This window comes from Cyprinus carpio, chromosome A5 (genome assembly GCF_018340385.1).
Source record: "Cyprinus carpio isolate SPL01 chromosome A5, ASM1834038v1, whole genome shotgun sequence".
Classification (NCBI taxonomy): Eukaryota; Metazoa; Chordata; class Actinopteri; order Cypriniformes; family Cyprinidae; genus Cyprinus; species Cyprinus carpio.
The window spans coordinates 9637316-9654629 of NC_056576.1; the positions used below are offsets into that span (position 1 = coordinate 9637316).

General features: G+C 36.5%; 1 protein-coding gene across 4 annotated transcripts; it reads right to left on the reverse strand.

Annotated features, from left to right (window-relative positions):
- Window positions 1-569: 569 nt before the first annotated feature.
- Window positions 570-15606, reverse strand: cdca2 (cell division cycle associated 2). Of its 4 annotated transcripts, none has more exons than XM_042753363.1 (13): window positions 15362-15606; window positions 14893-15050; window positions 14600-14730; window positions 13402-13561; window positions 12435-12589; window positions 12110-12221; window positions 7607-7911; window positions 7384-7444; window positions 7167-7289; window positions 4725-4819; window positions 4255-4329; window positions 3818-3980; window positions 570-1780 (listed from the first exon to the last, which is right to left on the reverse strand). In XM_042753363.1, the coding sequence occupies exons 2-13, from the start codon at window positions 15047-15049 to the stop codon at window positions 843-845; spliced, it is 2475 nt and encodes an 824-aa protein (XP_042609297.1). In that variant the 5' UTR covers window position 15050; window positions 15362-15606; the 3' UTR covers window positions 570-842. The 4 variants fall into 4 exon arrangements, with proteins under 4 accessions (XP_042609297.1, XP_042609294.1, XP_018923201.1 ...); XM_042753360.1 differs by having other exon boundaries at window positions 4725-4820; window positions 7144-7289; XM_019067656.2 differs by having other exon boundaries at window positions 4725-4823; window positions 7144-7289.
- Between the last annotated feature and the right edge of the window lie 1708 nt (window positions 15607-17314).

A 17314-nucleotide genomic window follows, 5' to 3' on the forward strand; every position in this document is an offset into this window, starting at 1 on the left:
TGTGCGTGCTAGTAAACAAACACAGCTGAATGGAGACTGGTGCAGATGGCTCGAGTAATTATTTCCAGGTTGTTTATAAGTATTGACAGTTTTGTGGAACACTGAAATCATAGAGTTAAAAAAATTGTAAATAAGTATTTCTTTTGAACTCCTATTGTGCTCCATTCACTCAAGACATTTCCCCTTTGAATTTTCTGTTAGCTTTAAACACAGTCGGCTCTTTTGCAGCATGAACTGCAATTACAGGTGAAACTGTGAAGAGCGGCAGATTAAACTACATTACGTTTTTTTTTTTAATGTATTAATTGCTTTAAAAAGTATTTTCTATGCAAAATATATATTTTATCCTGATGGGTTGAAATATGATCCAGGCATGTTTTCACCACATTCATCCATGTAATATTTAAAGCAGGTCCTATAACTTCTCACCTAAATGCTGTATTACACCTGTGAATGACAAATAACGCCAATGGAAAACACGATTGAAGGTTTGGATGCAAATATTGTTTTGCACTATTGAATTGCGAAGTAGGCAAATTTGAAATAAAACAAAAACCACAGTCCAAACAAACTGGGATTGCCATTTATGTAAAAGAATATGAAGTTACCACAGGAAAATCACCTTCAAACATCAATTCATTCACCCAATAGAAGATTTAATGAGTAGAAGTAATCTAACAATAATGTAATCTTCTTAATAAGAGCAGGTTTCATCCATAGCCACTAAAATAGTATTAAAAAAAGAAATGTAAAATATTACATAAGAGAAAAGAATAGTATTTTGTCAAAAGTTCACTTTGACAGTAATTAAACTGTTAATTGACACTAATGATTGAGGTTAGTTACTCTCCCAGGTTTGGTGTTAGTTCCACAGAGGCCTGAGGGACGAATGGTTCAGACACTCCACTGAGTCTGCCGCGCGTCCTCCTCCGACCCACTTTACTCAGCTCCGGAGAGGTGTGATCCACCCAGGCCAGGCCCGCAGCCTGGAGGTCCACGCTCCTCCGGTTCCTCAGGCTGCGTCGCACAGAACCTCGACTCTTTGCCACAGGTTTCAGGATGTCGTCGATGTTGAAGTCAGCCTGCTGCCAGGGGGCCAAACTAGGCTCTGTAGGTCCAGCGTTGCTCTCTGATGTGTCATCAGTAAATCGCTCTGACTGACCACTCTCAACTACTTGCTCTACCACAACATTAAGCTTCCCAGGAGGACTTTTCAATGCCTTTTGGACCAGTCCACGTTTTTTATTACTTGGTGTCTTCTGCTCTAAGCTCTCAGTGTTCATAGAGTCTTCATTTGGTACCACACAGCTTATTACAGCCTCAATTTCTTTGTTCTCAGAGCACTCAGCCACATCACGCACAGGTCTGTCAGGACTGTCTTGGTACACTGGGTTCAAACCTGCAGATTCAGTTGGCTTTTGGCTCTCAGTATCTTGTTTCCCAGTTTCTCCGCCTGATTCAGTAGAAGAGCTAATAGCTGGACTGCCAAGCTCCTTTCTTTTGGCTGCACCTGAGCTACGACGTCGGTGCACAGGCCTCCCAGAATCACGACTGGCTTTGGAAGTCTTTGACCCCGAGCTTCTTCTTCCTGTAGGACCCCGAGCGCCGACTGAGGGTTCCAGACAAGTCACACCCATATCTGATTGATTGTCAGTGGTGTCTGACACATTGGAGCTCAACGTCTGCTCGTTTTCATTGGTCCATGTACAGGCAGTTTCCATGGGACGAACTGTCTTGCTCTGGGGAACGTTCAGAGTCTGAATGCAGTCTTGCTCTCCATCTGCATCGGAAGAGAGTAAAACTTTTATATCAGATTTTCAAAACACCATCATAATATAGTTCTGTGCTACCAAGTCTAGATTGTAAAATGCATTCAGAATCTCAGTTTCAGAGACCTTAAAGGCTTAGCTCATTGAACAAAATTTTCATTCTGTTATCATTTATTTTACCCTCATGTCATTCCAAATCCATGACCTGTTCTTCCATGCAACACAAATGGAGATATTCAAAAAAATACTTTGCCATTTTCCATACAATGAAAGCATATAACACTGCTTTCAAGCTTCGAAAAGGACAGAAAGCACAATAAAATACCAATGCAACGTGCTATACTCTAAGACGTCTGAGGCCACACGATAGCCTTGTAGGAGGAATGGTCAGAAATGTAACTTGTTATTCACTGAAAACATTGCTATTTCCACTACTGTTCAAATAATCGGGGTAAGATATTATCTTTTTGAAAGAAATCTCTTATGCTCACTAAAGCTGCATTTATTTGACCAAAAAGACAGTAAAAATTGTAATATTGTGAAATATTATTATTTACAACAGTTATAACCATTTTCTATTTTAATATACATTTTAAATGCAATTGATTTCTGTGATGCAAAGCTGAACTTTCAGCAGCCATTAGTCCAGTCTTCAGTGACATGATTCTTTAGATAGCATTGTAATATGCTGATTTGTTGCTCAACAAACATTTATTATTATCAGTGTTGAAAACTATTGTGCTGCTTAATATTTTTCTGAAAACTGTGATTCTTTCTTCAGGATACTTTAATGAATAGAATAGTTTAATGAACAGCATTCATTTAAATTAGAAATCTTTTGTAAAAACGTAAAAGTCTTTACTGTTACTTTTGATCAATTTGATGCATCCTTGCTGAATAAGAGTAATAATTTCAAAAAAAAAAAAGACTGACACGCAGAACAGGGTATCTGCAGAATTTTTAAGCTCAAATTTAAGACTTTTTAAGACCTTTTTTAAGACTGGCACAAATAAAATTAATACCATGTAAATGGGGTAGGGCAATTTCTATGGTTACGTATTAAACTGTATAATGACTGTAAAAAGCATGATTTACAGTTCAGATACAGGTTATCACAAAAACAAAAAGTTTTATAAAAATACAAACTTCACATTTCAGGCTTTAAGCCATTTTTAAGAAAATGGATGAGTCAGAAGTATAAATTATATTAATTTAAATAATTATCATCAACCAATTAATATATTAATTAACATATAGGCTAAATATATTTTACTGTCTTTGTTTAGATTTTTTTTTTAATGCATTTATAATCTTCTTGTTGATCCACCCGTTCATATTTACAACTCTGCGTTTTTGCAGTGTAAAAACATGGTTTGATTTTCACACTGGTCTAAACAATAACACCAGACTGGCTAACTGTAATTATAATAAAGACTTTCTTGTACCATTTAAGACTTCTTATGGTGTTAAAATTGATAACTAAATTTAAGACTTTTTAAGGACCCGCGGAAACCCTGTAAAAACAAAAGTGGTAAGCATCAATATTAACCTGGCACAAGGCATCCTCATGGAGTAAAATATGCACATGAGATTTAAGAGCTATAGCAAAGGAGATGACTTTTTAGCAAATAATAGCTTGGAATATAGGATACTTCTTTTTCATTGTATGACAAAGACCCGTCTGAAACTGTTAAAAATACCCGTGTTCAACAGAAAAAAATCATACCAAAGACATTAAGGTGAAAAGAGGATACATTTTTTATTTTTTTTTTAAAGGCCTTTTCTGAACTTGAACCTGCAACAGTTTAAAACTGAATTTGTATGCTTCTACCACTACATCTGATTTAGCTTAATCAGTCCATTCAGACTGGTTATCATGGCGGGCAGGTCTTTATTAAAATAAATACTTCATAAGAAAGCGTGTTATAAGCAAAATTTGAGCTTCAACCGTTTTTGATTTGGCGGCCTTCAAGACCTTTTTCAAAACGCTTGATATAAATTAATCACCAAGTGGGGGAGTCATAAATGAAAGAATTGGACAATTGTACCTATTTGTTTTCCTGATTGGGCAGGTGTTGGTGTGCTGTTGAGACTGGTAGATGCTGTCTCAAATATGGGGCTGAGAAGAGGGTTTTTTGAGGCATAGTCTCTTTTCCCATACAGAGAACGATCCACCTCTTTATTGCCAAATCGTCTTTTTACTCCTGTGTTCTGGAAGCGAGAAAACAAACTGCAGTGAGGAACATGGACAGAGTTTACACACAAATGTGCTCAAAAGCTCTTTAGATGGATGAAATCACACATCATGCTATTAATATACCAAATGATAAGTCCAAGTCACATTAGTGTTATTATTTCAGGCTCAGTGTCAGTTTGATGCCAGCGTTAATAATCAGAGCTTAAAAAGCCCTCGTTCACCAAAAAACTCATCACATGTCAGACTTATAAAAGTATAAAGTATAAATCCACATCTTAGGCTTCACACCTTCATCTTTCCTGAAGCAGAAGCTGCTGCTGTACGTGAGCTTCTCCTCTTCTCAGGCTCATTCTCCCCTGGTTGCTGAAACAGAAAAACAGAACAGATCTGAATGACTGAAATTATATCTTTGACAGCCTTTTGATGCGATTCAATATAAATCCTGAAAGCACACTGGAATCTGAGATTTCTAACCTAGAAATAAAGTTTTAGGACTGTGTAAAATGTAAAAGATAAAAGTAAAATAAAGATGAAATATTAGACTCATAATACAATTTGTAAAAAAAAATAAAAAAAAAGGTACATAAGGAAGAAGGATTACATATGCATCAATATATGTATATATTTTTTGTACTAAATATTTTGAAACGTCACACAGGGTCTTTCACAGACTCCTCTGAGAGATAAAAACGATAATAGCGGAATTTGCAGTTCGATCTAATCCATCAAAACAGTGATTTGCAGATATGAGACCTCACCTTTCTTTTCCTACTGCGAGAGTGAGTTGATTCAGTGCTGGGTTTGGATGAAAGTGTCTGTTCAGAGCTGACAGAAGACTCCTGGTCAACCTTTACTGCTTACAAGGAAACATTAAGTCCGACATTATAAACTAACACATATATTTATTAACTAAATATTGACACACATTTATGTTCTGATATATATATATATATATATATATATATATATATATATATATATATATATATATATATATATATATATATACATATATATACACACACACACACACACATATTACACAAACCGCTAACAGCGTCTAACAGCTAAAGTAAAATCAGTTCAACAATACAGTTATGCTTATGAGTTTACATTCTCCATGCAGAATCTATAAGAAATTTATAATGATGATCATAAAAGTTGCATTTTGCTTTTTTAATTTAGCACTGCCTTGAGGAAGCTATTAGACTTTATGCACATTTACTTGCACTCCACAAGACAAAATAACTGAAATTACACATTTATACACTTTCTGCAAAAATTATATTTTCATAATCAACTAGAAGGTGGGTTGTCTGACTAGTTGCTCTGCTGAAGTCTTGAATACCTGGTTTCTGCAGGTTTTATAAAGGTAAATTTGAGACTTTTTAAGAGTAAAGAAAACTAAAGTAAACAAACAACAAATTGAACACAATACGACAATTTGTTCTCCAAATGAAAATGTCCAGGGAGCACGCAATGAGTTGTTGCAAAGAAATGCTGTTGTTTTAAGCATAAAATTGCTTGACTTTGGTGAATAGTTCAGAAAACAAGTCTTCTTATCTTAATTTTGCATCTTAAGTAAATGTATCTTCTTGATTTAAGGACGTTTAGATATTTGTATTGGAAAACAAGATAAAAATACTGAGGAAGTCATTTTTTCATATTTTGTAGCAATGCATGCAATATTTAATAGTGGTCAACCGATATCGGTTTTTGGACAGCTGAAGCCGATATCTTGGAAAGCAGGGTGGCCGATAGCCAATATAAAGCTGATATAATTATTATTTTTTTTTTTTATTAATATTTAAGAAATTTGAAATCTTTCGACAATGGATTAAAAAATAAATATATAAAATAAACATAATTTAGATGACAAAGTATTTTTCACAAAAAAATATTTAATAAAAATATAATTAAAAAAGGAAGTAAACACTGCAACCTACAGGGCACTCAGTATTCTGGGACGCTTGTGTGCATTGGGAATCATATTTTTCAATTAAAGCAAGGGTAACACTCATTTTACATATAGCACACAGTGAAAATTACGTGAATATGACAGTAATCAAATGCATAAAGCGCAGCATAATTTGAAATCATGAGTTTAAAGTTTAAAGCATTCAATTCAGATGGACTGACCGTCACACAGAGAACACGCGATCATGCTGGGTACACACTTCACAAGATCTCACAGCTGGATTCAACTAAGTTTGCAATGTTTGTGATATTAATTGTTCATTAGTGATTCAAAGATTTGTTTAAAACATATAAATGCGTATTTGCTTAATGCTGACGGCAAACGAGAAAGTATTATAATGTTTGCCTTTCTATTACTAATAATATAAAAGCAATCGTTATAATTCTTTTTGCATACATTAATTCTATCAAAATAAAAGCCTCAAACACATCGGCCAAGCAGAAAAACTAATCAGCCGATGCTGATATATCGGCCTTGGCGATATATAGGTCGACCACTAATATTTAATGTCATGACTTTATGAATAATGAAGACTTTCTGGTCTGATTTAAGACCCTTTCAAGGCATTGATTGGAGAAAGGGCTAATTAAGACTTTTTAAGACCCACTGAAACTTGATTTTCCATGTCCATGAAACGAAATACTGATCAGACACATTTCATGGCCTTTAAATAAAAGCAAAAAAGTATCCAACAGAATGCTATATATTTTTTTTTTAATAGGGCAAATATCTAATTGCACAAAACTATCAAAATTCACACACAGGAGCTGGCTGATTTTTGTTTAACAAAAGTAGTGTTTTGATGCCTGTAGGGAATGAATTTATCAAATTGACTTTAAATACAGTTTACCTTGTTAACAGTACGCTACAATCCTCTGAGGAGTTGAGTCTTTAAGTTCAGTTTTTGTAAAGCACCATCACTAAAAATATTAAAGAAACTGGAGAATATAGGCATAAATAAAAAATAGATAAACTTAGCTCACTAATTGACTGTTTAGTCAGTGGACAACTAGTTGACTATCCAGACTCAGTCCTCCCATTTTACAGGTCCTTGGTGCTTAAAATGTATTTTTGGAAATTTAGAAGAACACCATTGATCTCTCGTAATCTCATTTTGCTTAAAACTTTCAGCACTGAGAAATAAAATCTGATACAAATGTACTGAGGGCAAGAAAGAGTGGAAGAAAATTTAATGCATAGGAGAAAGCCAGTGGCTGATCACCATTGGGACATGGTAGTTTTTCCTCTGTCTGTGAATCTGATGGTACATCCTCTTGAAAGGCAACGTTCATAACTTCAGTGTCTTCAGCCTGGGGCTGCCCTTGGTCCTCAGCAGAGAGTACATCTACAGTTTTAGATACACAATTAGAATACAGACCGAAGAGAAACTTTTTCCTTGAAAAACCTTTCCTTGTCTTAAAAAACATTTCATAACTCACCTTTGCAGTTCTCAGATTGTTTGTATGAAGGAGGCTCGTCCTCCATATTGGGAAAACTGATCTGAGAAGATGGATAGGAGAAAGCCACAAAAACTCACCATCAATACAAAACTTTACAGAGTAATAAGCCAGTCTGTAATAATAGAATAAAACCACAAGACACGGATACATGCTTCATCTACAATCAGATAAGTTAGTTTGGAGCAGCTGGTAAGTGTCACACCTTCTCGATCTCTTCAAATACTTCATCACTGTACACTAGTCCAGCACTGCATCTGTCAATAACCAGGACAGGTGAGGCTCCATTGCTTTGAGGACTACTGAAGTCAGGTTGGGGAAGAGGATCAGACCGTTGAGGGGTCTTCAGCAGTGAGAGTTTAGGACCTGTAGATGATGGAGGACACTTTGGAGTGCCTCCTTTCTGTAGTGGGGTACTGGGAGGGAGAGTTTTGTCAAAGAACTCTGGAGAGAGCGGGGCCCCAAAACGAACACGCTTCTTCTTGCTTACAGAAGAGACCACATTCTCAACTAAAAGAAGAAAAAAAAGATTTGATGAGTTCAGGATTTGAAACAAAATGAACCATAAATAAACAAATGGTTAAAAGGGCCATATTATGTTTTTATCATCACATTTTTCTTGATAGTTTAAGGAAGAATCAAATGTACTATGAAAGAACACCAAATTTCAGAACCCAAAATTTCCAAAAAAATTTACTGGAACTAAAAAGCAACCACAGCTCATTATGAGTTAAGAATCAGGGCTCGACAATAAGGACTGACCGATGGCCTGTACGGGCAACTGCTGCGTGCGTTGTCACAAAAAGTTCATCATTTGCATCTATTTTTGTGTGTTGCTAATTAAAAATATCAAGAAATTTAAAAGCATTCGAGCAAGGCACTAAAGACAACTCCATTACTCAAGACAACTCGCGCGCTGTGTTCTGTTTGTACAGTGCAGTGTGCAGACAGACAGCTTCGTATTTGATGCCAGAGCCCCAAGTTGAGTTTCTTTCCACGTCTTTCTTGCGCTTGAATGGACAAATACAAAAATGTGTACCCGTCTTGGCGAGTAACTTTGAAGCTTTAACAATGATTAATCTATATTTAATTTATACAGTGGAGTAGGGATGCAACGATTGAAAGGGCATTTTTTTTTATTTCTGACTATCTCTGTTCTGTGCTTGCACACAAACTGCCTCGCAATTTTTTTTTCAAAATGTCATTTGTGTGAAAATATTACATTATTATATTTAGTCTGTAAATGGCCATTAACAGTGGCCAGCGAAGCTGAAGACAGACACAAAGGAGAAAATACTGTAGCACAATGAGCTAAATATACAGTCGTGGCCAAAAGTTTTGAGAATTACATAAATATTGGAAATTGGAAAAGTTGCTGCTTAAGTTTTTATAATAGCAATTTGCATATAATCCAGAATGTTATGAAGAGTGATCAGATGAATTGCATAGTCCTGCTTTGCCATGAAAATTAACTTAATCCCAAAAAAACCTTTCCACTGCATTTCATTGCTGTCATTAAAGGACCTGCTGAGATCATTTCAGTAATCATCTTGTTAACTCAGGTGAGAATGTTGACGAGCACAAGGCTGGAGATCATTATGTCAGGCTGATTGGGTTAGAATGGCAGACTTGACATGTTAAAAGGAGGGTGATGCTTGAAAACATTGTTCTTCCATTGTTAACCATGGTGACCTGCAAAGAAACGCGTGCAGCCATCATTGCGTTGCATAAAAATGGCTTCACAGGCAAGGATATTGTGGCTACTAAGATTGCACCAAAATCAACAATTTATAGGTTCATCAACAACTTCAAGGAAAGAGGTTCAATTCTTGTAAAGAAGGCTTCAGGGCGTCCAAGAAAGTCCAGCAAGCGCCAGGATCATCTCCTAAGAGGATTCAGCTGCGGGATCGGAGTGCCACCAGTGCAGAGCTTGCTCAGGAATGGCAGCAGGCAGGTGTGAGCGCATCTGCACGCACAGTGAGGCGAATGACTTTTGGAAGATGGCCTGGTGTCAAGAAGGGCAGCAAAGAAGCCACTTCTCTCCAAAAAAAACATCAGGGACAGATTGATCTTCTGCAGAAAGTATAGTGAATGGACTGCTGAGGACTGGGGCAAAGTCATATTCTCCGATGAAGCCCCTTTCCGATTGTTTGGGACATCTGGAAAAAGGCTTGTCCGGAGAAGAAAAGGTGGAGCGCTACCATCAGTCCTGTGTCATGCCAACAGTTAAAGCATCCTGACACCATTCATGTGTGGGGTTGCTTCTCATCCAAGGGAGTGGGCTCACTCACAATTCTGCCCAAAAAACACAGCCATGAATAAAGAATGGTACCAAAACACCCTCCAACAGCAACTTCTTCCAACAACCCAACAACAGTTTGGTGAAGAACAATGCATTTCCCAGCACGATGGAGCACCGTGCCATAAGGCAAAAGTGATAACTAAGTGGCTCGGGGACCAGAATGTTGAAATTTTGGGTCCATGGCCTGGAAACTCCCCAGATCTTAATCCCATTGAGAACTTGTGGTCAATCCTCAAGAGGCGGGTGGACAAACAAAAAAACCCACTAATTCTGACAAACTCCAAGAAGTTATTATGAAAGAATGGGTTGCTATCAGTCAGGATTTGGCCCAGAAGTTGATTGAGAGCATACCCAGTCGAATTGCAGAGGTCCTGAAAAAGAAGGGCCAACACTGCAAATACTGACTCTTTGCAAAAATGTCATGTAATTGTCGATAAAAGCCTTTGAAACATATGAAGTGCTTGTAATTATATTTCAGTACATCACAGAAACAACTGAAACAAAGATCTAAAAGCAGTTTAGCAGCAAACTTTTTGAAAACTAATATTTATGTAATTCTCAAAACTTTTGGCCACGACTGTAGGAAGAAAATTCTAAATATTGAATTTTATATGGATGTGTTTTGGAGGGAAACTGACTGTTTTCAGAAAAGTTTACATGTCGTTTTCTTTTCATCTTGGCTTGGTATATTGCATTTAAAGTAGTGCTAATATGACAGTGTTGCTTTGTGTACAGCAGCAACCAAGTAAACTCTGCTGCAGAGTCTTGCACGGGTCCATTTTTGGAGACCCGTCCCTGCCCGTACCCGCAAAGTTCAGCACCAGATCCGACCCGTCACCCGTGATAATATCAAAATTATATCCGCACCCGCCTAGACCCGTTAATATTTGGCCCGTTACCCGATCCGTGCCCGCGATAAATCTCACACACTAAAATCATTCTAGTCAAATCGCTTTATTTTTTTATCTCGCACCTCTCTTAACATCACAACAGCGTCATGAATGAGCTAATGAAACAGGCTAAAGTGCGCTTTATTTTGTGCCATTCAAGTTGCCTACCATCGGCACCTAAATAGGCTATGGAACCTGATAACTATATGCAAATAGACCTATTAATGAAAAAGAAAAGGACAAGAAAAACAACCTGAGCCTCTCGCTCACAAACAATAGCCTTACTAGGCTACAAGAAGCATCAACAAAAGTCGCACTGTCGCAATGGTGGTGACGTGATGGGTCAAATGTCATATCATTGTTGCGTATGTGTAATGGTAATTTAGACATACAAATATTGCACATATTTTTAATCCGCGCTACTATCCGCCCACAAAGAGTTAATTATCCGCCCGCATCCACGCCCGTGAATTTTAGGAATGTCCCAATCCACCCGTTTTAGCCACTTTTATGCGGTACCCAACCTGTTGCAGGACTCTACTCTGCTGTTCCATAAGTGCCACCTGCTGGCAGAGGATGAAATTGTTTCTCATTCAGCCCATCTGCTGTTTCGGTTTCATGCAGATGTTCTATGTAGCATAATTTCACAAAGCTAAAGTCAGACCATTCTGTTTTTGCTTCAAATTTTAAAATTAAACAGTCTACTTGAAATAAAAACATTTTTGGATCGATTCATGATTAAAAAGCAGTGGTTACCACTAATTTCAAATGGCTATGAAAAATCAAGGTGCAACATAGTGAAGAATATGGAAATGTTAATTTATATGTGATTATTCAATTTCTGTACCTGAACACCTGCAAACATAAAATCCTCAATCATTTCATTTGTATCTTTGTTCTGCATATTCAGTGGTGTTATTGTTTGTAATTTGTTCATTTGTTCTCATTTACTGACTGTTCACTTGTCTTTAATAATGATTTAACTTTTTATTTGTCAGGCTAGTAGTTTTGGCTGTTGTATCGAAATTTAAATCGAGAACTGTAAAATATAACTCATATCTAAAATATTGATGACATATAAGCTTATTTATTAGAATACAAGATAACACAAATCAAAAATAATGATAAGGGCAACTATTTATTCTTTTGTGGCAGGGCCAGTGAAAATGTTGGCAGGGCCAGTAGAAAAAATCCTTAGCGTTGAGCCCTGAGAATAGAATGATTTCTTACGGATCATGTGACACTGAAGACTGGAGTAATAGTGAAAATTGAAAATTCAGATTTGCATCACAGGAATAAATTATATTTTAAAATATAATAAAATAGAAACATTTTTTTCTTCTATTAATAAATCAAACAAATGCAGCCTTGGTGAGCATAAGTTTCTTTCAAAAACATAAAATCTTACCAACACCAAACTTTTGAATGATCATTTTTATGAGTAATATAGCCTATGTAAAAGTACAATATGGCCTTTTAAAATTTCAAAACATTTTCAAGAACTCAGTTCCCTTACCTGCTAGTTTAATTTCTGGTTTTGACAGCATGGGTAAAGACAGAAGCTCATTCTTTGCATCCGAATCCAAGTCTGAATGAGGCCTCTGGCTTTGAGACTCAAAGCATTTCAACTATAACCATAGAAAAACAAAAGAACAAAATGTTGACTACAGGAACACCACCAGGCAACTTATGTGGATCACAAAGTCTGATAGATTTACTGCAGCATCCATTGGTTGCGTTGTAAGCAATTTACCTATCTGCTACTGGCAGTTAAACAGCTGATAAACTTCAGAACCATATCAAATATCAAACATGATACCATTAAATGCTGATTTGTTTACCCCTTGCTCCTGTTGTGACGTGAAGGTGGGGTAGGGGAGTAGAGTCTCAGTTTTCTTGTCCTCGCACTCCCCCTGTGGGGCCCAGCAGCGTTTCTTAGAGGGTGGAGGCGTCATCGAAGTGGGTGGGCTTTGCATAGTCAGCGTGTTCTCATTTCCTGCAGGACAGACAGTAGCAGAAAGAGATGATGTCCCACGATGGCATTGAGAAAACATGGGTCATGCCACATAAGGATATCACGTAATTCATCTGTGCTCATTTTGAAATTGCAGTGAATCAGCAAAAGCTAATTGTTCTCAACAGTAGCTGACTAAAATGCATGAAAGCCATGCAGAGAAAACTCAAATTGCTTCTAATGATTCGAGTCCATCATTGATCATAATTAAAGCACAGCATGAAAGACAGAACCCCACAACTAACATATAAATCTAAAGAAAAACAGTTGCTTATAAGTTTAAATAAATGTTCATATTTCAGAGGGGTTTCAATGTTATTAAAAAAAGCATCCAGTCTTCCAGGTTGACATCATCAATTTTAAAAAATTAGATGTGATGTATTGAAATAACTATGCTGTTATCCCTCAAATGTCTTGTTTACACTTGAATAAATGTCAAAGCTTGAAATGATCACGGGTTATTTAGACTGGATATGCTTTTTCAATCTTTTTTATTAACACTGAATGCTCTCTGAAATGTGAACAAGTTTATTTTAAGACTCATAATCATCAGTTGATTTATTCTGCACATCATCCTGCTGCGCTATAACTAAGATCAATGGAAGAAATCAAACTGCGTCAAATTTATTATGGCGCCTGCTTATTCTGAATAAGTTCTATTAACTGGAAATGGCAAGCTATGACAGTATGACATTCTCTAAATTACTTCAATTTCATCTGGTCCTACAAGACTGCATCTAGAAGACATTCTTTTTTTGTGTTGGCAGCAGTCAACATTTCGAGGAGAGACTGACCGTTCTTAGAATCTTTAGCCAAAATGCTTTTAGCACTCTCACTCTCCTCATTTTTCTTCTGTCCATCCTTCTCTTCGTCTTCCTCCATCAGACACTGGAAAGCAGCCATCTTCTTCTTCAGAGAGTCACAGCATGAAAGAAATGGACTCCCCTGGAAAAGCTTCATGAGGACAGGGCACAAAGTTAAAACTGATTAAGAAAAATTTAAACAACCTTCATCATTATCACCACCATAATGACGATATACAATGCGTTCCACCACTTTGTATAGTTGGGTCTAGTTCATGTTAATAATAAACAAATAGCTCACCCAAAAATGACCCTCAGGCCACCCAAGATGTAAATGAGTTTTTTTTCTTCATCAGAACAGATTTGGAGTAATTTAGCATTACATCACTTACTCACCAATGGATTCCCTGCAGTGAATGGGTGCCATCAGAATGAGAGTCCAAACAGCTGATAAAAACATCACAATAAACCACAAGTAATCCACATGACTCCAGTCCATCAGTTAATGTTGTGAGTGGATGTTTATAAGAAACAAACCATCAAGACATTTTTAACTTCGAACTTTGGCTAAATAAGTCTGAAATAAATCCTCTATCCATAATATTGCTTGCTCCAGTGAAAAGTTGTCTTGTCTTAATTGGGGAGAAATATTATGCACAGATCAAGCACCTTCACAAGCAAAAATAGTCCAAAACAGTGTCAACCAAATATGATGATTATGATGTGTAAGGACAACAGGGGATGGAGTTTTTTTTAATTATTATTGATTATGAACTCCATTTAAAGTTAAAATGCCTTAATGATGGATTTGTTGTTGTTGTTTTTTAACAAACACACAGTTTTTCACTTCACAAGACATTAATTAATGAACTGGAGTTCTGTGGATTACTTGTGGATTATTGTGATTTTTTTATCAGCTGTTTGGACTCTCATTCAGATTATAAATCTATTCACTAAATGTCTCCATGTTCTGATAATGAAACAAAGTCATCTTCACCTTGGATAGGCTCAGGGTAAGGAAATGTTCTGAGAATTTTCGTTTTTGTGTGAACTTTTCCTTTCATTTTCAAATGCATCATGGTTACTTTTGTTTGACAGACACTCTGGTACTGTGTTGGGTCACCACTCGATGTCCAGTGTAAAATCTGGGTCCTGAAGCAGATACAGCTGTGTTACACCATCCATCTACCTGTGGTGTTCGTGGAGGTGTTTTCGCAGCTTGTTTGGCCCTGAAGCAGATGAGAGAGTTCGTTTCTGGAGATCCCCGGACCCCAATCGTGGATCTCCTCCTGCCCTTCAGTTGAGCAACTCTGGATTTATCTGAGAAGAAAACTCAGTATTGACAGTGCTCCTTCAGTAATAAAAAACTAACAACAAGTAAATAAAAAGTGCTTATTTACACACTGCAAGAACTCTACATGACTCGATTAATCAGTGATACATGAGGAAGAGCATTATTAAATCCAGTTTATTGTAGTTAACCTTTAATCTTGGAGGACGGTAAGAAGCTGTCTGTTGATATGCCAAACTGTGAAGGAGTGAGTTTGGAGAAATCCACATCTCCAGCTTCAGTGTTCTGTTGAGAAGGAGACAGGGCTGCCAGTGGTGTTCTGCTGTCCATGGCTTCAGTAACCTCCATTCTTGAGTACAGTACATGAGATATGAGATACAAGTAAACAAATAAACTGAAGATGAGAGACTGTCATGCTATATATATACCAGAGAGAGTAAGAACACAAGATCTTTCACTCCTTTATGCACGTCTGTTAACATCTAAAACATCAGGCCAGCGATGTGTAACATCTACTTTAAGAAAGGTTACACATCTGCATTGTTTTAACCAGCAGTGTAACTAATAACATAACTCCAACTTTGTTTAGATATAGAAATGTTTCGTTAAATATGTAAAAACAAATGTATAGCAGTGAAATGTTCAAAGTTGGCTCCTTACCGCACGTTAAAACGGCGCAAATATCCTTCCGCTGTTAAGGAACCCCAAAGCACTTGGATTATACTTAAAATAAACGACTTATTTTTACAGCCACTAATCTTGAAGACATTTAAATATATATTTACATATATGTTACTGTATATTAAATGTGTTTTGTATGTGTATATTCAGGGTATTAATGTTAAAGCACTACTGCTCCTAACGCATCTAGCTCTCCATCTGGCAACAACCCTCTGTTAATATGAATCAGCCAATCAGATTAAAGGAAATGCGTCATGTGCTTCAAAACAGCCAATCATATTCAGGCTCACCGAACCGGCCTGTTTCACTTTGTCACGTTATGTGTAGTTCTGATGAAGATGTCTTACAAGTTATTTATATCGCAAAAGGGATTTTTAGAAACATTTTCTAAATAAAATATAAATGTCCTAGACGTCATATGTAGGATGTGGCTGTAAGAACAAAATTAATACGTTAAATAAATAATCCATAAAACTCTACATTATAAAAATGTAGAATATTAAGTAGTCTAAGTTAAATACAGTCTAAACGTATTTTAGGTATTTAAAAAAAGATATTTCACCCCAAAATGAAAATCCTTTTATCATTTGATATTTTTCGAGTTGTCATTTCCTGTCTAAATAGTTTCACAGTAAGCACTAAGCAGCAATTTTCTCTGCATGCTGTCTTATTGTGCCAGTCACAGAGTGCAGTTAACTACAAAACATCTTTTAAACTGAAAAACACATTTCAACCTCTGCCATGCAACCAGAAAAGGTTTAACTCTTGGTTTCTGCTGGCACACTGCAGGTCGTGAGCTTCATCTGCGGCTGGTAGATGTCATTACTAAATTATTATGCAGGACACAAAGCATGTTCCTCCATGGATGGACATTGAAAAGTAGCCTGGCGTTCTGAAAATATAACATTTATTACTTGCAATCTAATGGCAAAACAACAACAAAAACGAACAGTACTGTTTGGTCCAATTCTTTAGAGCTCAAGACTACAGGTAGACAGCGGCCTACAACACCATTCAAGAGACTGGAGTCAGTAAGATTTGCTTTTGAAAGAAATTAATACTTCTGATGCAGCAAGGATGGTTTAAATAAATTGATTGACAGTAAAGGCATTTATATTCTGAAGGAAGATTTAGAGCTTTGCCATCAAATTATTTAAAACATGAAAAAGAAAACCACCATTTTAAATTGTAGTTATATTTCCCCAAATTACAGTTTTTATTGTATTTTTTTTCTTCTAATAAATGCAGAATTTTTGAGCATAAGAGTCTTCTGTTAAAAACAATAAAAAAATCTTACAGACCACAAACTTTTGAACAGTATGCATATGCATGTTTTAGCAGTTGCCGGTGCAGATTTGCAGTATTTAAACTCAAAACTGATAGAATGGAAAACTCAATGGAAACTGATAGAACTGAAAACCACAAACATGATCCAGACGTATGTGTCAGGGAAGCCCAGGTGGTTCAGGACATAGAGGAGGCTGCTTCTGGCTATGGTACTCTCTAACTGTCAGTTAAATGCTTCCTCATAAACTGACATTTCATATTGATGAGTTTTTGTAGTGATAAATGCAGTTAATAATGAAAATGCCTTTTTGTTTCATGTTCATTTGACCTTTTTGACTTAAAGAGTGACGTTTGTTTGTTATGCCCTGCCAACATCATTATCTGTGTGCCTTAAAACCAAAGCTAATTCTCCGCTAAAAATAAGTTGCATAAACAAATACAAGCAAAGGTCACTTGAGACATAAATGCAGTACAGAGATTTAAGAATAGCGGAGATGAATCCTTCATAGCAATATTTTAATTCCTGAAATTTATACATGTACTTAAAGTTTACTATGCCTTTTTGAATTTGGCACTGTGGCACATAGCATGTTTTTGTTCATAATACTGTAGTATGAATATGTAATACTGTATTCCATGGTAATG